The 24651-nt window shown below is 41.6% G+C and overlaps 2 protein-coding genes across 4 annotated transcripts in view; both read right to left on the bottom strand.

The window, feature by feature from the left end:
* Positions 1-3803: 3803 nt before the first annotated feature.
* LOC140910212 (uncharacterized) lies at positions 3804-12081 on the bottom strand. 3 transcript variants are annotated; one of them, XM_073340634.1, is made up of 6 exons: positions 12035-12081; positions 11137-11290; positions 9073-9146; positions 8913-8960; positions 7325-7675; positions 3804-5947 (listed from the first exon to the last, which is right to left on the bottom strand). In XM_073340634.1, the coding sequence occupies exons 3-6, from the start codon at positions 9124-9126 to the stop codon at positions 4496-4498; spliced, it is 1905 nt and encodes a 634-aa protein (XP_073196735.1). In that variant the 5' UTR covers positions 9127-9146; positions 11137-11290; positions 12035-12081; the 3' UTR covers positions 3804-4495. The 3 variants fall into 3 exon arrangements, with proteins under 3 accessions (XP_073196735.1, XP_073196736.1, XP_073196737.1); XM_073340635.1 differs by lacking the exons at positions 11137-11290; positions 12035-12081 and adding an exon at positions 10610-10862; XM_073340636.1 differs by lacking the exons at positions 11137-11290; positions 12035-12081 and adding an exon at positions 10697-10862.
* Positions 12082-16335: 4254 nt separating this feature from the next.
* The window catches only part of NUDT9 (nudix hydrolase 9), a 94108-nt gene continuing 85792 nt past the window's right edge, over positions 16336-24651 (bottom strand). Inside the window, exon 11 of the mRNA XM_073340644.1 lies at positions 16336-17779. The gene's annotated coding sequence lies outside the window, so the exon portion shown is untranslated. The remainder of the gene's footprint in view (positions 17780-24651) is intronic.

Here is a 24651-nt window from a genome sequence, read left to right as displayed (position 1 = left end):
AGCTTTAACAGGAGAGACTGAGGGAACACCATTGCAGAATATCCCAGCACCCAGGGATTACGGTGCTCACCCAGATCCCAGTTCAAATCCCTTTCCCCCTCAGGCAGAGGAGAATCTGAATGAGAGGGAGGGCCCCTCCTATCCCCGGTGAGCACCCTCACCTCTGGACTAAAAGTTATGAGGGAGGTCCACTGCCTCCCTTCCTCCTCTTCTCCTGGCTGTTTTGTGTAAGATCGCCTATAGGGGCCCAATCTGGTAGGTGAGCTTTGAGCACACTTACTAGACTCGGCCTGCAGGCAAGTTAGGCAGAGGAACATGCATCTTCCCCTAGTTCGTGCATCATTCTGGGGCTTAGGCATCTGGTGTGGGGCTGTAGTTCATTTACTCAGAGGCAGAAACTCAGGTTCCTAGGGAACATTTATTGACAAATTTTTGGGGTTCGGTGGCAGGTGAGTGGGGGTTTTGTTCATCCTCGTGGGGCCTGATTCTGGGATTTAAACACCTAAAGTAGCGGGTAGGTGCCTAAGTCCATTTGTGAATGTAGCCCACATGGTCTTACTTGCTGGTAGAAAAAAATAATTTATAAGGTAAAAGGCCTTAGCCATTGAGCTGATTAATCTCTTGTTGAAAGTCCTTATTCGTTGCTATGTTGCCATTTGGGGCTTCTTACATTAAGTTGTTCTAAGAAATTCATAAAGCCTAGGTATCACTTTAATGTTAGAACGCTGCGCTCCCCCTAGAAATCTTTCCAGCATGTTAGGGCCTGAACCAAAGTCAAAGGAAAGACTCCCATTAACTTCAGCAGGCCCCAGGTACATAGTCTACTGCATGAATTCCAACATTTACCAGGCATATGTTTGATTTGTGTATACCTAATCATTCCCCCGACTATTTTACATCACTTCCCCCTAGACATGGGACTTCCACTGACTTCAATAGAGCCAGGATTACACTTTCTATCTCTTTCTTTAAACAAACAAACAAACAAACAAAACCACATCTCAGTTTTTCAAACCTCCTCTGGATTAAATTGAAGACCTGAGAAGGAAAGACCAACATCCACACACAATGTGGAGATAAACAAAACACTCTTAGTATCAGAGGGGTAGCCGTGTTCGTCTGTATTGGTTAGTGTTCTCCATACACAGGCCCAAATACTCAGGGGATTCTGAAGCAAAGAATGTGCTTTCAATGATTCAAAGGCTATAGAACTTAGGGTTGTATCAAAACTACTCTTAAAATGTATTTTGCATTTATCAAATCACTAGATTCATAGAATCGATTTTTGAGCCATCCTACAGAATTCTATAATAGGGATATAATTCTCTATTACATTTTATGGGTGAAATCCTGCCTCCCGTGAAGTCAATAGCAAAACACCCATTGACTGAAGTGGAGCGTGAATTTCACACGGTATGGTGGTTTAAAAAGGTTATGCAAATTTTTTAACATTTGGTTAAATTCCATGGGACTTGTTCACAAAAGACTACATGGGGAAACCATTGATCTTTATACAGCACAAATCAGATCTCGCTGAGCTCTACACACAGTCCTGCACAGAGAAATGTTGGCACACGAGGGGCATGGCCAGTGGATCTGTTGTTCAGTGGAGCTCCAATATTTCACACTTCCAAACTTTCCCCCATACATTCCGGTGACGTTTCTGTGAATTTTCAGTCTTTTCCAGAATTTGGCCCTTGTTGCTTAATCATTTTACATCAGGAGACAAAAGTAGTGGGAGAGGCATCCATAAAACTCTGTTTGTAGGCCAGTAACCCAGATTTCATACCCCAATTCAGCAAAGCACATCAGCACATGCTTGGTTTTAAGTATATGTATAGTCCCACTGATTTTAATGGGACTTTGCATGAGCTTAAAGTAAATTACATAGCAAAAATGCTCTGCTGAATCAGCAAATACTGATCCCATATCAAGGGGTCAGTACTCCACCAGTAATGTGAGGTCATTGTTAACAAAATAAGAGCTATTTTATTTGACATTGCCTTTTCATAATTCAAACTGCATTTGCAAATTGATTTGCGTTACTGGTCTGTAATTTTACAGCTTCTGACCTTAGATAATGTTTCACCGAGAGGTAAAATTCATGCAGTTTCATCTACTCGTATTTTACATAGATTCCTGTTTCCAGATCTCAAGCAGGATTGACTCAGGATTTCTCAGAACTGGAGCAATTACTGAATTTGAATATCATGTAAGCACAATACATCATCTGCTCTGTGATCAACTCAGAGTCTTAAGTCTAATTACAAAAATTAACCCAGTTGATGTGCTTTCGTTTAGGAAATTTGTCCATCCTGCAGGTCCTTGTATTTAATTGCTTGCTGTGGATCAGCGTCATCAAGGCTGCTTAACGTTCCATGTTCTTTGGTACCACAACAAGTATTTGCAGGGGACCCCCCCTCCCACAAAAACTTGAACATGATGCTGGGATTGAACAAGAGCATTCCTTGCCCTTCATGAAGAATTTGATGTTGGGAGTACAGCTATGCCAACATAGGTTTAAAGCAAGTAGGGAGGGACTGCCCGAACCTGCCCTCAGCCAGGATGCTGCAGCTGGGGAGCAGCTCTAGAGTTAAGTTCCCAACATATTGGAGGTGGAAAAACTTCTCAGCCTCCTTGCCCTACTCCCTTCCACCATCACCAGCTCCAAGTCCAGCTCAGCCCACAATCCTCCTCCCATGCTACTCCCTGCAACCCCAGTACCAGCACCTAGATAGACTCCCATTCCAACTCCCCTCCAGCTTCAGCACCCTTGTTTGTTCTCCCTTCCCACCTCCTGCACCATCACTACAACCCAGGCGCATTCTCAACTCTCCTTTGTCTTGCTCATTAACCTCCCTTTCCCTTATCTCTCTCCATTTTCTTCTTCCATCACCAATGTGTGGCCACGCTTCTGATTGCGCCCTTCCTCCCAGCTTCCCCATACCACCTTCCCTCCACTGCCCCAGCCTTCCGAACGCTCCTGTCGTCATCCTCTTCCTAACCACCACCAGAGGATTGGAGCAGGATCCAGAAGGGCTGTCACCTTCTGTGCACAGGTTCATCTTGTTACTAGCACGGCCATGTAGGTGCATGCCAAGAAAACTCCACATCCTCAGTCATGTTCAGAGTTCTGTCATGTTCAGAGTCCTCTGCGTCTTTCTACCGTCCAGTACTGGCAATAGGAGATTTCAGCCCTATGTGATTGCTAAGCTTTTAAATGATAATGATTGCATTCTGAACAGAGGGGGGTCAGTCAGGGTCAATGGTATGTGTATGTTTGTGCACCTCTGAACACGGGACTGTCCTTGGTTTGGTCTAGCATAGAGACAGCTTCACTCCCAGTGCATTTAGTGGAGGCTGCACTTCTGGGAATGGTAATAGAGCATCAGAGAAAGAGGATTAGCTGATGTTGCAATAATATTCCACCTAGGATCTCTTTTTGAAAGCGGCATTTTGAAGAGGGATGCTTCAAAATGCTGGCCTCCTGCTGCAAAATCAGCACAAGTACAGGGTTTGCATCTGATCTCATTGATGTGAGAGCAAGTCAAAAATGACTCCACTGTCTTACACTGGTATAAAAACAGTGTGAGATCAGAATTAGGCACTATTTTTCCTTAAGTGGTTCATCCATCTGAGTTGGCCATGCTGCATATGTTAAAGTTACCAGTTAAGAAAACTCTTTGTTTCTGCTCACAGCAGTTAGACTCCAAATAATGTTTCATTTTAATATAACCTAATAGCGAAAACTCAAACCATGTGACTATTTAGTCTGGTGTTTTTAATATTAATTAGGGGAGTCAAATAGGATTATTGTTAACACTGAAATAGTGATGCCATCAATGCAAAAGGATACAACTACGTTTTCTGTGCATTTATTACAAAATATTACGTACGTCCCATACTGAAGTGATACTTCATACACTGTACGTGCAGTGACTAGCCGCTCTCCTTGTTATGTGCAGTAGTGGCAATTAATTTAAAGTGCATTTGGACTGTAGACAAATGAATTTAAAGAAGTTGTAGATGCAAATATTTGTGTAATAAATCTAAGCATCCATTCTCTCCTTAATGCTCAACCATCGCTCCTAACAATGTTCATGGACATAATGCAATGAATTATAGGAGAACATAAAGCTAGCACAGTGGAGGGTCTATCTTCCCTGAAAAATACATTTATTTTATTTGCAAACACTTCTCCTAACTAATATTTAGCTTTTCCCTTTTTTTTACTAATTCAGTTCTAGGATCATAAATCAGCTTCTCACTTAGATTTATCCTTTTCATATTTAAAGCATCATTTTTCATTTAATTTCACATTGGGCAAACACCAGCTGAAATAGTGAAATCCTACAAAATCATCATGCCCTTATTGTTCACAGAATATTTCTCAGAAGGAACTGCTGACCTTAATACTGTCTATAGGGTAAATAAATTAAAAGATTTTTCCCTCCCCCCCACAAGTCATATATAGTTTGGATTTTTAATGTATATTTTAATACCCATCCTGGCAGTCATTGTCATCATAATCACCAATGGGTTTGTTGTGATAAACATCAAGTACTAACTTTCTGCTTTCAATGTCCATGCTCCTTGATACACTATCATCTTCCTGGCTGCTTGATTGACTTGCAGTGTGCTCTCTGGATTCACTATCTTCCTCTTCATTCGATTCACTTTCACTGGTTTCTGCAGACTTGCTGTCTTGGCCTTGCTGCTCTTCAGAACTGATGTCCTCTTCATTCGAATCACTGGCATTGCTCTCTTCACTGCTACTGCTCTCTTCTGAAGCACTTCTGCTCTCAACCGATTTACTGTGAGATGGTCCATCCTTATCTTCTTCTAATTCCAAGTTGTCCTCTGATTTGCTATGGTCCCTCGTGTCTTCTGTGGATTCACTGTCACTTTCTGATGTATTGCTGTCATCCTCAGAGGAGTCTCTGTCTTCCTGACCTTCTTTAGATTTGCTACCGCTGTGTTCATCTGATTTGCTATCCACGTCTGTGGAGTTTTCCTCATTTTCTTCCTGGGATTCACTACTCTCTTCACTTGATTGACTGGAGACATCCTCCCTGGAGTGGCTGGTGACATTTTCCTTTGACTGGCTGGTGACATCCTCTCTGGAGTGGCTGGCAACGTGTTCTTCAGAACAACTGTTGTCTTCTGTGGACTTGCTGTCCTCTTTGGATTTACTGTCATTGTGCTCTGCGCTATCATCCTCTTCTGAAGTATCATCACCATTTCGGAACACATGGCTCTGGGAAGGTTTCTGTGATTTATTGGTGCTTTTCCGCTTGCCGTAGCGGTGCTCCCTACTGGTTTCTTGGCTGCTCTCTTTGGAATGAATGGCACCGTGAACCATGTTGGAATTGCCAGCTTCACTCTCAAAGAAGGATGGGTCATCACCTTGCATTCCTTCATCATCAGAATCATCCCTCTCCTCTTGGCTACTGCAGGCACTGTCACTGTTGCCTCGATTTCCTTTGCTGGGGACATGCCTGCCACGACTGGCATCCTCCCCATGACCAAAGCCTCTGCTCTCGCTGCTGCTGCTGCTCTCGCTGCTGCTCTCGCTGCTGCTGCTGCTGCTGCTGCTGCTGCTGCTGCTATCTTTTTTCCCCATAGCGGTAGCTCTATGGTCACCATCTAGATCTCCATCAGCAACTGCACTGTGCTCATCTGTTCCAGCAGGACGAACAGGGTATCGAGGGTCTGCCCCCTTAATTTCTTCCTCGTTATTTTCATCAAAGGTATCATCTCCGCTCTCATCTTCCTCATCTGTCAGATAATTTCTTTCCTCGTCCCCCTTGCTAGAGTCGAAGCCGTTGGATAGGTAAAGAAATCCATCATTTTCAATGTCACCATTGTCTTCTGATTCTCTGCTGTCCCTGGCGTGGTGATCTCCATGGTCACTGCGGTCAATAGCAAGAATCTCGTTTACATCCTCCTAGAGATGTGGCAAAGAGAAATCATTGTAAACACTTCCTTCCTGTATTTTACAAATGCGACTTGTTTACTGAATTGTGTAGGCCAAATACTACTATAATTTATACTCGTGCTACTGCATCAAAATTCGTAATGCTACATGGGTGTAACTGAGAGCAGAATTTGGCCCAGTATGCCTTAAAATGTATATCTAACAAATTAGATTTCAAACCACCAAATAAAATAATAATGTTACTTATTTTACTCCTTATTTTAGGAGTCTTAAAAATAAGTCCCCCTAGAAATTGCTGCTCTACTAGGATTCAATTTAGATACTGTAAACAAGTAATCCACTCGTTTAAAATGTGTGTCCTCACTGGATTTATGGCAGGAGAGGGGTGAATTTTAGTTTATGGCATTACTTGGTTTGGGATGACATGGCTTCATCACACTCACTATAAATAGAGCATGATGTGATATAACATGGCTCAAGCCACAAAATTCTGATCCATCTTTTGAAGTTCTGGGTGTTTGAATACAGGGATTTGGTTTGTTCCATTTCTACATGTAATTGTATATGCCTTAATATAACTCCTAAAATATTCTACAGTAATGGTCCACACACTAAAAGCAGTGATCTGGCCCATTGCACCATTCTGAAAAAAGCCAGAACTTCCACATGGACTCCATGGTGCTGTGCTCTTTGGAAAATCTTGACCAGTGTTGTTTTCAAATTTATAGTAATTGATTTCAGGCCCATTTGTGCAATAAAAAATGGGAGCTGCTAATATTGAGCTCTTTTGAAAATCTGACCCATGGATGAATATTGAGTTTTTGTGCTTTGGACCATAAAGATGTAAGAAAATAATGCTTCCCATATGTCCACAGGTCTGTTAGGTATCTGAACAACGTTTTTCATGTGAAGGACTATAATCTAGTGGTGAAAAAAAACGGGGGATAGGGCTTCATTTCAGATATAATTTTACACAATTGTATATTTTTGGTTATGTTTTTCCATGTAGTCAAATTTTGTCCTATAACAATTTTGCATATATGTGAATTTCAAATACATCCAATTTGTTTGTCTTTAATTGACACACTGCTCCCATTACAAAGCCAGAGGAGTGATACTCTATTTCCCATGCACTTACCCAAATCCAAATTTGTTCTCCAAAACTCAGCTCAGTTAGCACAATCCTCTGTCTCTTGAAAACAGAGCCTGATCTGATTACAGTGCTAATTTACAGTAAATTATCTGGGATGTGTTATGTTGTAGCCCTATGTTTACGGCAGATTGAATTAAGACTGCTAACCACTTTTTCTACTCAGACAACTGGCAGAAGAAGAATGTTATCTGCTAGGAAACTGAGCCTTATACAGGAGAGCTATGTACACTTACCAGAGAGTTTTTCTCAGTTGATTGATCACCATGACTGTTTTCATCTACTTCTTCCACATCATCAAGGTCACCAGAATCCTCATGATCAGCCCAATTTTTACGATGAGCCTGCTGAATTCGGAAACTGTCATCCTCTTCATAGTCTTGAGTGCTCCTTGCATCGACATCATCTGGATGACTTTCAGAGCTCCTGCTAGAAACCACGGATGGGTCGTGGTTTTCTTCATCAGTGCCATCATGCTCATCAGCATTGGAGTCCTCTCCTCCAGTTTCTGTACTGCTTTTAGGACTGCTGTAAGCATCGCCAGCCCAATCTGCTTCCTCATTCAGACTTTCTTCGCTTGCTGTGTCCTGTACAAAAAGGCGAAATTAAGGTACTTTGATTAAGCAAATGTTATTGCGGTTTTACTGATGCTATGGTAAGGGCCACATTGTGTCCATTGGTGTAAAGTAAACTGCTTATTACCGTTTGGCTTTGGGGTCAGGCAAGCAGTGTGAAGACTCTTAATTACCAGTTCCTCTGCACGGGTTTTATTTGTTTCTAATGAGAACCACAGCTTGCCTTATGCAAGAAACCCCAAACATTTGTTTATGCTTCATCTTGCGGTTTTTATTGAGTAAAAGAGATGGGTATATATATATATGATGGCTCTGTCTTAGTAACAGCTCATGCATTTTGAAGTGCTCTGAATCTTTTTATACTCAAGTAATCTCAGTTTGAGTAAAATAAAAGGAGTGTTTTTATTATAGTTGCCATGGATGCAGCTGGCGTTTCAAATGAACTAATTGGGTTTTTTGTAAAGGGATCATTCAAAATTATATCCAGAAATTATTTGGTGTTGTCACTTAAATTTCATTGATAGAGATTTGCGAAACCCTGGGAGGCTTTTGGGCTCAGGGAAACCAAAACCACAAGTGGTTTGGAGTCTACCAGTTCCATTTTTTTAGAACCAACAAAGTATAAGCTTTCAGAGTCAGGAACAAATTATTTGTCCCCCACTGGGAAGATGGGACTTTCTTCTTTCCAGTGGTATAAAGTTCCCATTTCTAGCATTATGGGTTTGGGAGATACCAAACTTGAAAGCTGTGATACTATTACATTTAAAGAGTAGCTATTGGTCCATGGCTGAACCATGCCTGTCTCGTGCCTCGCGCCTCGCATTGTGGGAAGGTCAGGAAGAAATTCCATATTTGGTGGTGAAGGGCGAAACATTGCTCTGGCAGCATTCCTATTTTAAATGGCAGCTCTCTGAAGCTGTTCAGATCTTTGGATTGTTACAGTAAGTCTTGTGGGGATAGATTAGTGGGCAGCACGTAGTTGAGGTGGCCGAAAGCATGTAATGCAATTTATCACCTAGTTATCATCTCCACATATGGGGGTGGGGGGATGTAGAAATGGCTGAAACCATTATGAATTAAAATGACCTTGAAAAATGGATATAACTCAAAGCCTAGAGATGTAGCAGCTATTTTAATCTAGTAGTGTTTCGAGCGCTATTAACCAGAGACCAGTTCCGCTTTACAATGCTGTTTCATAAGCTATTTGCTGAAATAGAGTCTTCTGAAAAACTCTTGATGGTCAACTTACCCCCCATTCTTCAGAGCTCTCAGAATGGGCATTTTGATGGCTGGGCACCTAAACACATTGAAAAGACAACTTATGAATGAACAGAAGTGGTACAGAAGGTCTTGGGCATGCTTAAAATGCTGAAACTAGGGATTTTAATGATTTTATAATAAGTACTTACAGGATGAGCACAGGATAAAGCCCAGAGAGAGATTACCAGGAGTACTGTCTTCATATTGATTATAGTGTCTGTAGCTGCAATGAAGTAGGAGTGTTACAAAAGAGTATTTTCACATGCTCTTAATTGAAATTCAGCATGATTGATTATAACGGCATATAAGATTTTCAAAAGCACCTAGTGATTTTGGATGCCTCGGGTTTTGGTGCCCAACCTGAGACACCTTAAAAGATCCTGATTTGGAAAGAGTGCTGAGCACATGCTCTTGTCTAGCGCCCAAAATCTCTAGTGGCTTTTGAAGCTGGGCCATGAAGATTAAGTTAAATTTCATGTTTTGGTTTGGAATAGGGGATACCTGGAGAAATGCAGATTTTTCTTGATTAAACTGTAATGACAGGGTGCAAAACAGTTTATGATTCGCTAGTTCCTTAATAAGAAAAGGAGTACTTGTGGCACCTTAGAGACTAACCAATTTATTTGAGCATAAGCTTTCGTGAGCTAGCTGTAGCTCAAATAAATTGGTTAGTCTCTACGGTGCCACAAGTACTCCTTTTCTTTTTGCGAATACAGACTAACACGGCTGTTACTCTGAAATCTAGTTCCTTAATGACTGTGTCACCCAGGGCTGCTTATCAACCTGTTAAAAAGTTTAGTACCACAGATCACGGTCACAGTACCGAATGTTGTCTATTGCTATTGGTACTTTGTTTTAATATTTACATTTTCATCCTAAATTAGTAGTGGAGAAAAATCACATGGAGCCTTGCACACAATCTGTCCATCCCAAACAAAATTCTGGAATAGGCTAACTGTGTACTGGGGGGCAAATTCAGTCTCACTGAATCAGTCTAATGCTTCACAAAGAACAGATTTTAGGAGTGGGTTTAAGTAATCTTTTTCTTTGAGAATTAAACCCTTTTGTGTAACATCAACCATAAACATTGCAATGGGTAAGTCAACACATTTTCGCTCTTTCAGACTAACAGGGGGCCTGATTCTGCCACCCCGACTCACACGAAGTAGCATCTAACTACACAATAATTGTGGAGCAAGGCGCGCTGCAACAAGGGTAAAGGTGGCAGAATCTGTTCCACGGTGTCTTTGTGCAAAAAGATATATCTGAGACTGAGTCTATTGCACGGGATACTCTAACACCATAGCCGTCTGTCACAAATTTGCTGCATTTCCGCCCCCCCAGGCAAAGAAAATCAGAATTATAAGGCCTCACATATAAACATCTTTACTCACAGATTTATACACTGGGTAAATCAGATAAACATGTGACACAGAAACAAAAGATAAATGTGCTCTAGGAAGGAAACACTACATTATTTTACTTGCTTAAATAAGCGCACACAGATCTCAAAATGAGAGATGAGCTTTTGCTTTTTCCTTAGAAAACAATCTGCCCCCTACCCCTCCTCTCTCTCTTTCCCAGAGATGTTCTGTTGTGCTTTTCTATAAATCACAGCTCAAGAACTGTTAACATGTACATGCTGTTTCATTTTTCAGAATAAACCAAAGAAATTAAAATAGTTACTTCTGTATGCACGTCACACAGGCTTTCTTCAGGACTTCTTAGCTTTGGCAAGTCAGATGTCACAAAGGCATAGGACCAGTTAAATACCTGTATCGCCCTGTTGCTTTGGTAGCTGGAGCCTCCTCCACTAGTGCATGAATTTAAACTCTGCTGCAGATATGATGGCCAATCTGCACTCTCACAGGGTGAATGATGTCATAAGGTGTCACTGGGAATCCAGCACCCCCACACTTCCTTCAGCCTCCAGAGAGAGATTTTCCCTAAAAAAAGCTTTTTGCGGTTTCAAAATGACTAGCCTAGTTTTCATATAATGAAAGATCTTGCTAAGGCTTTATTTTCATTTCTAAATTTATGCCATTCACATACATACAGGGTTACGAGCACAAACAATTAGAGTGTCACCCACACACATGGCCAGATCCCGGTCATACTCAGGCAGGGGTTGTTTCCTGTTAATGTATATTTTCAGGTCATACAAGCAGACAGTTTGTACACTTATGCTCCAGGAATTGTATGTTTTTAACCACCTTGTGAGAACACGCTGAAAAGGATCAGGATGAAATCTCCTTGTTCCACAGGTGCTATCTTCACACAGTAAATCTGGAAATGGAGAGCCTGGTCCCACTTTTCTCAAACTCAGTGGGCATTCTCCCATCAGCCTCTGTTGATCAGGCCCTAGCTCTGTTTATGGAAAGGAAAAGCTAAATAGGACTTGAGCCAAATAGATGCATGTGCTAGAGGAAGCCATACAGCAGTTCGGGTGGTGAGGTTTTTCTTGCCTTCTTTTATCATCCTCTAGAGGTCTGAATTTGGGCTGGGAGCCAGGAATTCCTGAGTTCTAATCCTGGGTTGGACATAAACTTCATATATGACTTTTGTCAAGTCACCTAACCCTCTCTGTTTCAATTTCCCCATCATTAAAATGAGGATAATAATACCTATCTGCATTGCTGTGTTGTCATGAGGATTAAATACTTTGAAAAGCACTATGTATGTGTTACACATAATTAGTACTGTTATTTTATTAGTTTCTCATATATATGTAAATAATATATATAAATAGAGAGAGAAAATTTTAGGCAATGTTAGTAAATACCAAACACACATTCCCTTTGGTTCTTTACCCCGGTTTATTCCAAGGAAGTGGATTTAAGGTCTAACGGGAAAAGTAGTGATGTGTTGCGAGGGAGTCTCTTCAAATGCTGCCACCAAACTGAAGGGAAGGTTGGAATAGTTTCCATGTCCTCATTTGGACATTCCTAAGTCATCCCTGCTGGAGGTGACTTAGTTCTTCAGCTCATAAAAATATGCCTGAAGTGCAAATATTTTGCCTTTGAAATGGACCAGCTTCCACTAAATTGCAAGGGTTTTCTTAAGTGATGTCCTAATGAAGGGTAACTCCAGACTTCCCTAAAGAGTTCTTACCTTTCTCCCCAACTTCAGACTACACAACGCTGTGTTATGCTCTCACTGTACTCAGTAGACTAAATTCAACTCTCAGGTTTAACATCAATAGTCCAAAGTATCTCTGCTGACTTCAGCAGCTTTACTCTGGAGTTACACTGATGTAACCGAGAATGGAATTTGGCTTGGTTTCTTTTTCAGTAAAAAGTATAAACAATTCCAGCGAAGGGCACTTTACGAGTTTTCTTTGCCAAGTGGTGTCACTTCCCTCCTAAGTTATGAGAAGGCATTTTTGTTTAACTGGGTAAAGGAATGAGTAGATTTCTCCCATCCCTCAGTCCCTCTCTCTGTAACGCATTTCCCCAGGAGATGTCGTGTTTAGTACAGGCCATGCGGAAAGAAATGGTGGGAGTCCTATGTTAAGACATTGGCCGCACATCACTGAGGGAAAGCACTTGAAATAATTTTTCCAGTCATTTAGCTGCATGTCTCTCAGAAGCTGCGTATCGTGAGGTAAGACCACAAAAAGTGTGGCAAATAAAAACAAACTGCAATTAGCACAATATCCTGCTCCTGTGGAAGTCAGTGGGAACAGGGTCAGAACCAAAGTAAATTTTGAGATTTATTTTCCTTGCTTTTCTGTTGTGTGTGGGCACACAAAACTCCACAGTTCAGTCATCTGCAATGAGTTTTCCAGTCTTGAATGGAAACTACTCTTTATAAAATATTACTATGGGGTGGAATTGTTCTTGCTAGGGAAAAAAGCATGGAAGGGGGCATTTACAATCCTCTTTGAACTGCCCTTCCATTTGTGCAATAATCCGTTTTTGGGAGGAACAGAGAATTGAGCCCTTAGTTTCCACAAAATTATAGTACAATGACAACACTACTGAAACAAGGAGACTGCAGAGTTCATGCCGTTTTTTTTTTAAAAAGTGTATTCCTAATGCAGTAAAAGACACAGTTTTCGAAGCAGAAATATGGGGAAACTCACACTATCAGTAATTTGCCAAAAATGTAATGTAGTTGTAAATGTAATGTAGTTGTAAACAGTTGTAAATGTAATGTAGTTGTAAACAGAGAATTGAGCCCTTAGTTTCCACAAAATTATAGTACAATGACAACACTACTGAAACAAGGAGACTGCAGAGTTCATGCCGTTTTTTTTAAAAAAAGTGTATTCCTAATGCAGTAAAAGACACAGTTTTCGAAGCAGAAATATGGGGAAACTCACACTATCAGTAATTTGCCAAAAATGTAATGTAGTTGTAAATTGCATTGACTTTTGTGCAGCTTCCCCTCAGTGCTATGGAAACCCTGCTTTGGGTGCAGGAGTCCCTCTGAGTAAGCTGTCATACAACAGCTTTGGAGGGAGGGGATTTCTTCCAGTGTTTTACTCTTAGCTGGCCTAGGGCTGGACGTCAGAAATTCCTTATTTCTGGATTTTAATCCCACCTCTGGTACCATCATCCTTTGTCAAGTGGATGAGTCATTAAGGGTAACATTTTTAAATGGGGCTTTCAGTGACGCTTGGGCTCCTAAATGCATAAGGCCTGAAGCCACAAAGACCCAGATTTCAATGGCAGCTAGGAGCCTAAATACCTTTGAGCATCTGGGCCACAGTTACTTTAAAAAATGAGACTTGGGCGCTTTTGAAAATTTTATCCTAAATTGTGTCTGCTTCAATTTCCCCATCGCTAAAAGGAGTATATTTACCTACATCATGAAGTTTTCATGAGGATTAATAAATTAATGAATGTCAGATGTTTTGAACATAGGTGCTGAATAACTGTTAATTATGTGATTAGTCATTTATTATTCTCTGTTCATAGTCTTTAATTGTTGACACAAACATAGATATATTTGTGAATTTTAAAATAATGTTGTAAAACAAATCTTGTTTTCCCCTATAGTCTGGATCAAGACGCCTTCCCTTGTGGGCTCCCACTGCAGAGATACCCTACTTTCTTCTCAGTATGGGTACTGGGTCTTTGAATTAAGCAAAAAAATATGTGTGTGTGTGTGTGTGTGTGTGAGAAATGGTGCATAATGAATTAGATACGTCTCAACACTGGGGTAAATTTACAATCATGATGTTTATACTCCAGTAGCACCTAAAGCCCTCACTCAAGATTGGGACTCAGGTACGTTAGGCACTGTACAAACATATAGCAAAAAACAGTACCTGTCCCCAAAACCTTGCAATCTAATAAGACAAGACAGACAAAGACTAGAAGAAACAGAGTCTCAAGCTCATACAGCTGGTCAGTGGCAGTACCAGGAATAAACCCTAGGTCTCCAGTAGCCTGTTGCCTAGACCAGTTTCTCTGGCTCCCTTTTCTCAAGTGTTAATTTTCGCCCCCATCATTTTCAGTTTTTATAACTCTCTCCATTGAATCTGCCCACAGCAGCCATTTAGCTTCATGGTCTCTTCTATTTCCTTGTGCTTTCTTTGATTCTCATCCCTTTTTTTACAGTGTGCCTTTAGTTTAATTCTCTTTGTACATTCCTTTTATAACTATCCTCTTCCCTTCATTTCTATTGCAGTTGTAATTCTCTTTCCTCTTTCCCTTTATTTCTCTCCTTTTTCGATTGTACATTCGGCTTTCCATTCTGTTAGCTCCATCTGGGTCTGATCCAAAGCCCAGTGAAGTCAATGGAAAGACTGGTGTTGACTTCCATAGGCACTGGGTCAAATCTTTTGTGTTTTTACTCCCTTCTTCCATAAATGGCTTTCTTCCTTTCTCGTTGATTTTTGTTTGTTTGTTTGTGGTTTCATTGTCTGTCACATCAATAACCTGGGATGTGTTTTCCTCTGAACTTCAAACAAAATTACACTCCTAGGCTTCACATCACAAAGGAATTGTGCCTTAAACAATTATAGTGTTGGTTTTTTAGGTTGAACCTGCATTTAACTCAAGCTCCAAACACCTGATGTTGTCTTCTGTCAAAATGTCACTGACTGGGTAAGTGATAAACATGAGCATTGCACATCCTGATAATACTCCTTGCAGCCTTCCTTTTTATTCCGACAAACCCTGGATATCTTTATACCATGATTAGCTATAGGTATTATGGGCTCACATCAGCCATTGCCTACAGTTTGGCCTTGTGACTCATTCAGCACCATCAACTTCCACTGAGAGCAACAAGAGTTGAGTGTGGTTAGCACCTCATAGAATGGCCTGTAACTTTCATGTGAATGGGCTGCAGAGTAAATCATATATTAAAGATCCTCTTCTGGTCCCATTTAAGTCAATAACTACATTTTAATAGGAGCAGTAACAAACCCTAAATGCAGGACTCGTCAAAGGATGAGATGATCTTTCAAATAAATTTGGTCTGGATATTCCAAACCCCTCTAGTGTTGCATGAGGGTGCAGCAGGTGCTTTTGGGGAAGGCAGCCAAAATCCTGTCCACTGTATTCTGTGAATTAGTGTGGGACAGTAATAGCATTGAACTTAAGGGGACTACTTATGTTAAGGGCAGGGATAGTCTCTTCTGTGTTTGTACAGTGCCCAGCAGAATGGGGCAAAGGCAACCACTAGGTGAACTAGGCGGTCACCTAGGGCGCCAAGTGGTTGGAGGCGGCCAAAAGTGCACTCTGGGGAGGCAGTGGAGCGGTGGTGAGCTGGGGCAGGTGGGTGTGGGGAGGGCCGCCTGCAGCAAGTAATGGGGGGAGGCGGTGCACAGGAGAACTGCTCCTCGCCCCAGCTCACCTCTGCTCCGCCTCCTCCCCTAAACATGCTGCCCCACTCTGCTTCTCTCCCTCCCAGGCTTGCGCGCCGAACAGCTGATTGGCGCTGTAAGCCTGGGAGGCGGGAGAAGCGGCGGTGCGCTCGGGGAGGAGGCGGAGCAGAGGTGAGTTGGGGCGGGGAGTTGCCACACGCGGCTCCCCGGGCCGAGGGAGGGGGAGCGGGGAGCTGCCGCACGGCTCCCCAGGCTGAGGGGAGGGAGGGAGAGAGGGGGCGGTGGGGAGCTGCTGCAGGGGGTCACCTCAGGGCGGGGGGGGGTGGGGGTGCAAGGTGGAAGTTTCGACTAGGGCGCAAAACATCCTTGCAGCAGCCCTGTATCTGGGCTCTGTAAATACATAGATCTTTACGTTTTAAGCTGGGCCTATGTGTTCTTAACTGCATTCTGAGGTGCCTAGTGCACTTTCAGGTGTTGTAAAATGATTCATATTAACAAGAAGAATTTTTGATTTTACTACAAACTTTCTATGCCATTCTTTTAACACTGCCAGTAAAACCAAGACTCCTTCCCAATAAGAAGGCAAATAGACTACATTTTAAAAAAATCTTTATTTTACAGATTACCTATTTCATCTTCTAAAAATACGATTTTGAAATGATTGGATTAAAAGAGAGGGAAAGTTACATACAACTGTCATTAAATGGAGAATGTGGGTTTACCAGCAGCATACAGGAATATCACATGGAAAGAGGGTGCGTGTGTGTGTGTGTGAGATCTATATATTAGCAATACACATGTTTAATAATAATGTTACCCACAATTTGTGGTTTGTCCTAGATTGAGGGACAACTTATAAATCTTCAAGTATTATAATTTACTGATACATTCTGATGCTAAATCATCCCACAGTTTCAAACACTCACTAGTTTTCATTTGAATGTGATGTACAATTTAATAAAATTATAGCAACTGAAAATGTTACTTTAACATATGCATTCAGTATTTATTTTCATTTATTGACTGGAATTGGACGGCACTGCGGGAATACATTTTTCCTCTAGCCTTGCTCTAAGGTTGCTTAGTATCTTTGATTACAGTTCAGATAATGTCTAGGTACTATTGGTGTTTTTGTTTAAGTCCTTTTTCCCTTCCCACCTACACAAATTCCATTTGCTCTAAATTAGTGTCAATGTCACTACGGATTTTCATTTCCCCAGTTCTAATCATCACTCGCTGAGTCCTTGCTATTACTGCCTTCACTTTGTGATTGGCTTTCGCTCTTACCGTCTTTGTCTTCTAACTTTGCGCTACCATCACTGTCATTTTCCTCAGATTGGCGGTCCGTTGGGAGTTCTGTATGGGGTGAATTGCCACTGTTGTCACCACTACTGTCATTACTATTAGGTGCACGCTCACTCCTATCGGACTTGCTGTCACCTTCACTGCCACCTGATTCACTGTCACTAGTGCTATCAGTGCTGTCTGATTTGCCATCACTGTCACTAGTGCGATCACAGTTGCTGCCTTCTGATTTGTTGTCACTACAGGTATCGCTCTCGTGTCACTACTGTCTGATTTGGGGTCATCGTCACTGCTGCTCTCGCTGTCACTCTCGCTGCGGTCATTGTCCCTGTCTGAATCCTCGGTATCGCTGAATGATGTGCTTTCATGGTCCTCGCCGCCTGATTCCTTGGACTCGCTGGTATCCTCTTGCTGGCCGCTGCACTTGATCTCACTGTCAGGGTTTGAATCATCATCCTTTCTCAGGACCGACAGAGCCATCAGATTCATTGCTGTCAGTGGGGCCATCCCCTTGTATGAGTTCGTTAGAATCATGCATTTCATCACGGTCTTCACTGCTGATGTTGCCAGACTTCTCATCGGTACCTCTGGGTTCACTCTGCTGGCTGTTTGCATTTGGATTGCCAGTCACATGATTAATTCCACCTTTAGCGCTGCCATTTCCACTTCCAGTGTCACCACCTTCACTTTACCATTCCATCACCAGTGTTGCCTCCATCCACAGTAACTTCATTCCTGTTGCTGTCATTGGTGCTTTCATTATCGGGCTCCTATATGATTGGAAATGAAAGAAAGGATAGATCGATCCCAGGAAATAATTATTTGTAAACACCTGTCAAAGAAATGCATTCTTCAAGGTAAAGGCTTAAATATGGTGAACAAGAAAATGAAAAATAGGCCTATCCCCTAAGCTCTATCAACAAGTCCAAGTCTAGCAAGCTGCCGCTGCCTCTTCATAGAGTGAATTTCCTCCAGGTCAGCTTTTCCATTTCCTTTTTAAGCATCATATTTTCAAACCTATATATTCAAATGGCGCCCTCAAACTTTCCACATCCATTTGTGGATCACAAACAGTCCTGTGGGCAGTAGCAGAAATGTTGCATATATTTACTCATTTGCCTACACATTGCAATTAGAGATCAACCCAAGCCAAAGACCCAGATCTGGCTGAGATTTTCAATGGGAAATTCAATAGGAGCTGTGCACCTGATTCCCTTAAGATCCTTTGAAAATCCCAGACTATGCTTAGGAAGTCTGATGGTAAATACCATTTTTTAATCTCTTGATCATAGCGACTAAAACACCTGTTATGTTACAGTGTAGACCCAAGATCTGGAGAAATGCAGAGACGACTTAAAGCCATCTATGCAAACCCCTCCTCAGCCATTGCTCCCAACTCTGGCACCATATTACAAAACGTAATCCAAAGCCCAGAAATCAGATATTAATTCGTTGTTATTTATTTATGTAGACTATGGGCATACCCAAAATGTGCTGGATGCTTTTGAAACAAAGAGAAAGATACAGTTCCTGCCCCAAAGAGCACATAGTCTAAATATGAATGGTGGGGGAAAGTCTTACAAGACTGAAGCAAAGTGATGAGTTTGTTGTTAGGCTCACCCATGCCTATTTAGGTGTTTGCTTTTTTAAAAGTTAAACACACTAAATTCCTCTCTCCTGCCCTCCCACCATAATTCAGCCCTCTTGCCAGTCTCACACATCAGTTTTTCATTGCCAGTGTCCTTGCACTCCTCCCTCCATGAAAAGAAGTTCACGCCTGAGATTAGACAAATACAGCATCAATTTTTTTCCAAAAACACACCCTGTTGTGTCACTTCTAGCTTTTCTGGAGAATGCAAATACCCATGTATGTCAACAGCATCTCCGCCCTGGGTGTGGAGTTAAGCCACCTGTCAGATGAGAGACGAACAATTAACTACCGAAAATACCCATGACCACTGTTCCCTCTAAGCTGGGCGTGTGCGCGCACACACACAGATCCTAAACCCTGTGCACACGGCGAAACCGCACGCACAACAATTTGCACAGCAGCACAATAATTGGCACACGGCCTGTCAAAAATTTGCACAGAAGACATTTTTGGGCACACGGCCTGTCAAAAATTAGAAGGAACGTTGCCCATGACTGGTATAGTCAGTCCTCCAAATTTCATCTGTAAAACAAGCAGTAGCAAATCACACTTCCGGGATTAAGGGCCAGGCCATCCTCTGTGTAGTCTTTTTCTACAGAGTGAAGCAGGAAACAATGTGGGGAACTTGTATAGTTTCCTTGGTCCACATTGCTCACCTACAATGCCACTTTTTAAAGTTATCTTTAGAGATGAGGTGAATCAAAACCTCAGATGCAGTCATCAAACCCATGGAAATTCAGAGAAGCATGGATGAGAGACCAAACACAAACCCAAAGTCTCAGCTCATGTCCTAGCTACTCTCCTCACAATCTACTTATTTGTGTGAGAGCACAAGGACTGCAAGTATGTCTGGCCCACGCACAGCCTGCAGTAGTGGCGGGGGTGGCTTTTGTACACTCCCCAAGAACTGAGCACTCACGTAACAGCCAAGCAGAATCTGGCTGTGATTGCAGGACGGAGCCCTGTGCTATATTTGGCTGCAGTGACCTTTCTAAAACTGTACAGGGGCTTTATTTCTTTCTTTGGCTTTCATCCGGTAGATCACTTTATAAAAATGGTGAGACGACATAAAGACTGGGTGGCATTTTCAAAGTGGGGAAGGAGGTAGGTAGGAGAATTGAAGCTTACAGGGAAGGCGGGGGGAATCGCATGGCTCGCTTGGTGTTCTCCAGCAATGCTGTCATTCTCCTTTTCACCTAGATGTATCTTTTAAAAAGAAGACAAAGGTTCTTATGTGAATCAAAGGGAATAAAAATAAAAGTGATCAATAAGAGGTAAAGAGGTAGTTTGTTTGATTTTCCAACTTTTGGGGCCAGATATAGAACCCTTACCTACAACAGCAACCAGTTACTTACTCAGACGGTCCCCTGTGGCTTCAGTGGGACTATTCATGGGAGTAATTGCTCACCAGTATGGGTAAGGGATTGATTATGTAGTCCCCACTAAGGAAGATTTTTAAGACTTAAGACTTAATGGAGTAGCCCAGGCTACTGCCAGACTGCAAAGAAGTATAATGATATTCTTCACCTTCTTTAGTGTTCTCAGTCTGGAACAATATAAATGGACTGGGAAGAAACAGATTATAAAATGAATCAGAAATCTGAACACATGTATCAAATGTAAATGCTATAAAATTAGTATACAATCAGAGGATGTATACACGCTTAAGACATGTACATCATATTATTGTATAAAGTATCTCTGGTCCTTAGTACAAATATGTGAATGCTCTTAAAGCAAATACCACACTAATCACTTTATTTTACAAGTTTTATAAGTAGATGCAAACAAACTGCACATTTTGTGGACCAGGTCCTCAATCAGCAACGCTCTGCTGGTGACAACAGACAACACTGATTTACATCAGCTGATGATCTGGCTGCTGTCTCTTTCACTTTCTCAATCACAGTCATTTCAGCCACCTATTTGCAAAACTCTGCAGTGATGGGCAGGAGACCTGGGTTTGATTTCTGGTGCAGATCCAATCCCAAAACCAGCATGGGCTGTTGATGCATAGCCTCTAATCTCTGAAATAATACAAAAATACAGGGTTCTTTCCTGAATAAACCTGTGTAGTCTTTATTCATGCAAGTACCCCTATGCAAGTTAATGGGAATGTTCACTGGAGAAAGGATTACCTACCTGTTGACTTCAATGAAACTATTCATCTTGCATGGTGCACAGGTCTTTGCAGGATGAGGTCCTAGATCCTTGTAACATAGTTATTGCATCCTCTCACTATAATGTTGTATAATCCCATCGCACACATGGGAGTCTGTTGTAAATTTAATCTGTTCAAAAGATGTGCAAAAAAATAACTCCATTCCACTCCTCTGTTATCAAACGCTTGACCATTTAATAAATGTGCCCAAACTCAGACGGGTTGGTTGGTATTCTACCTGATGGATTTTTGTTTTATGCTTTATGTTTATGGGAGCTGCGTAATTTATTTCATGAAGCCATAAACTACAATATTATCTGGAGAAGCTTAATTAAAAAAAGCAATGTGGCTGAACCTCAGGTATAAAACATGTGTTTGTTGACCAGTCTAGGGACTCAGCTGACTTGGGGTGGTATGTGTACCAACAATTACTGGACCACACAATGCTTGTGCTGGAAATTGTACTGTAGAGCATAAGCAAAGCATCTAAGACAAACAGCCTCCTTGCTTTTCTCTTGTTACTGTTTCATTTCTTCCAGACGAATATTTTCGCATTATCGGCCTTTTTCTTAACATGATCGGAACATTCCTGTCGACACTGGGGGACAATTACAACATCAGCCTGGCATTATTTCAATGCAAATTTGTAAATAGTCCTGTGCTGGCTCAAAACTGGGCCCAGATTTCACCATGGAGGTACATGCAACTTAGTTACTATTTTGATTAACCTAGTCTGAGTTTCAAGTTTGAAATAAAGCCAAGTGAGTTTTTCCTGGGTTTAAGTTTTCTCATGAAGATTTCACACCACTCTGGTTTGTAAAGCTCAGAAAAGTAGAGTGAGACAGAAGTCCAACTATTTAAACTGTAAAAGAACAGTAAGAAATGGAAAAGACATGGGCAAAATTAAGTGAGATCAATGCCTATTAGATTAGGGTTGCTAGTAAAGATAGAAATTTGGTTGTCTAGTGGAGGAGAGGGAAAGTCTATACGGGACATATGAATACTCTGTCATAAACAGAAATCTATATCCTTTTTGGTTTGTATATTATTATAATTAAGTTTTCATTTTGTTTAACTTTATGACTGCTGTGTGTAACTGGGAAGGAAGCAATACCACAACCTTCTTGAAAGCTTGAAAACCCCCCCACAAGATTATAGGATCTTAGAAAAATGTTTGGTACAAGCAGGGCTTAAGTTCTCACAGAGTATTTCATGGAGCCCCAGGCCTCTGCCCTGTGGGTTTGAAAATACTGTCTGGTGCTCCACTCCACACAGCTCCAGCTGAATTTAAGCCTGGGCTGCAAATATTCATTTAGGACGAAGTCCCGTATTAGATGTGTAGCTCAGCTGTTCTTTCAGCTGAGGCAAAGCTGTAATTCTTTTAGAAAAATATTTGTCATGTAAGGAGGGAGGAGAAAAGGTTGGGGTTGGTTTACAAAATTACCTTTCTGACATCTTCTCCCCACCAGGGGCAAAGAGGGAGTCTAGTCCAAAGGATAATGCAAAACTGATCATTATCTGTCTGGGAAAACAGTAGACTTCTGGGATGAGTTCACAAGTGAATCTATCTTTAAATATATAAACTAGAGTGTATTAAACATGAGAGAAAACTTTGTCCTGCAGGCCATTTGGGATTTTAGATATGACATAGCTCAACCACAATGAATCAAAGCTTTTGAGACTTTTTAATTCTTATTTTAGTCCTTTTTCTTTTTAAGAAATTGCTTATATAGAATGTCTGCTGTAGTTTTTCTCCAAGCTGCATTCTGTGATCCCAGTCCTGAGAAGAGATATGCACATGCTTAACTTTATCCACTGTGAGTAGTCCTGTTGACTTCAGTGAAACTATTCATCTTGCATGGTGCACAGGTCTTTGCAGGGTGAGGTCCTAGATCCTTGTAACATAGTTATTGCATCCTCTCACTATAATGTTGTGTAATCCCACCACACACATGGGAGTCTGTTGTAAATTTAATCTGTTCAAAAGATGTGCAAAAAAATAATTCCATTCCACTCCTCTGTTATCAAACACTTGACCATTTAATAAATGTGCCCAAACTCAGACAGGGTAGCTGGTATTCTACCTGATGGATTTTTGTTTTATGTTACATCTTGCTTTGTCACGTTGTTACCTTGCATGATAACCGCGGATTGCAATGTTGTCCTGCATAAAGCAATACAGTGGAACAAATCTTGCCTGCTGTTTTAATATGAGCAGCCTACCACTGAGTTTGAGGGATCATTCCTGTGAATAAAGTGAGCAGAATGAGACATAGGCTATCAGAAAACTACTCAAAGCCTAGTTTTATATTTAATATTTTATTTATGGGTTGATTTATAGAATTGGATACAAGTGTGTGTTTATGTCTGTTGTAAATGTCTCCTTAAGATGTTTCAACAATAGAGAGAGACTCCCATTGATTTCACTGGGCTTTAGATCAGCTGATTGTGGCTATGTTTCCATTCAGAGCTAGAGGTGTGAGTCCCAGCCCCCACAGACATCCTGGCACTCGCTCTCATCAAGCTAGAGGGCTAAAAATAGCAGCGCAGCTGGGGTATCGCGGCAGCACAGGCTAGCTGCCCCAGGTACAAACCCTCCCAGACCCCCTGCGGGTGGCTATCCCGTGCTGCTGCGCACTACTCCCCGGGCCACTGCAGCTACACTGCTGCTTTTAGTGCACTAGTGCAAAGAGAGCTAGCAGGAATCGGTCTGCTCCCGCTGGGAATCACTCCCCTCGCTCCAAGCGGAGACGTAGCCTCAGAGGCAGTGGGTTTGTGTTAACTGAAATGCAGAATAAATGGTTGTAAGTTTCCCACTTCCTGAGCACCTGTATATTTTTCTCACTTAGCCACTGACCATATCTGCCAATTATTACCCACAATATTCTGGCCAGCTCTGAAGCCCATAACCTAAACAAAGTGGGGGAGTTCGATACTGGGAGACTTTTCTGTTGTTTCTTTACTCTCGCTCAGGACTAGAGCTAGTTAAAGTGTTAATTAAGAATAAGATGCATTATAGACCCATCCCACAAACACTTACATTTGTTTCCACGAGGAGACTCACTGAACAAAATGGGACTCCCCACCGACATAAAGTTAAGCACCTGTGTAAATGTTTGCAGAATCAGTCACAAACTGCTGACTTCAATTATTTGCTAATTACTTTTCATAGGTATGATGGGACATCACCAACTATTATTTCTGCATGGCTGAAACTCTTTGAACAAAAGCGAGACAAATAATGAGTGAATACCAGCTAATCTTATTAATGCACTAGTTCCCTCTTCTTACGTAGGGTAGCCATTTGCCAAGAAATTGTGCATTTGTGAATAGCAAGCAACAAGAGGCACCAACATGAAGAGCTCTTCTGTATTCAAATGATTGTTTGTGACCACTGTTTTGCAGTTTTCCAGCAGCTCTTTTAAAGTGTAATTCCCTTTTGAGTGTATCAGCCTTGTACAAGAATCTCTTCTGCTTCAGCTTTTACAATAACTTGGGAACCCAAACCATTGTAGGAAACTTTCCTAAGGGTCTCCACCACATGCACCTTTCAAACATTCCTAGGCCACTGAAAATACATTTTTTGCAGCCTTCCTCCTCCCTGTAGCAAATACCTCACACCTTTTCAAGCCAGGCACATTTATACTAAAGTCTGTGAATTACTGGAGCTGTCTTTGCTGTTCCTGCAAGTAATTATACAGTATGCTTTGTGGTCGTCTTTAAGGAAATTGCGCAAACACCACTTTCTGAAGCAAGACATCACTCAAGAGACAACAACGGGAAATTCCATATAAGGACTTCCTTCTCTAACCTGAAGTCCCCTGAAAAAG

Source organism: Lepidochelys kempii, chromosome 4 (assembly GCF_965140265.1).
Source record: "Lepidochelys kempii isolate rLepKem1 chromosome 4, rLepKem1.hap2, whole genome shotgun sequence".
NCBI classification, from domain to species: Eukaryota; Metazoa; Chordata; order Testudines; family Cheloniidae; genus Lepidochelys; species Lepidochelys kempii.
This window is presented reverse-complemented; position numbering and strand designations above follow the sequence as displayed.

What these genes read in the sequence shown, in the direction of transcription:
- LOC140910212 (XM_073340634.1), bottom strand. Translation starts at nt 9,126, where the DNA reads ATGAAGACAGTACTCCTGGTAATCTCTCTCTGGGCTTTATCCTGTGCT. An exon ending in CTTTATCCTGTGCTCATCCT is followed by an intron (nt 8,961 to 9,072) that starts GTAAGTACTTAT and finishes CAATGTGTTTAG; the next exon opens with GTGCCCAGCCATCAAAATGC. An exon ending in AGAGCTCTGAAGAATGGGGG is followed by an intron (nt 7,676 to 8,912) that starts GTAAGTTGACCA and finishes CTTTTTGTACAG; the next exon opens with GACACAGCAAGCGAAGAAAG.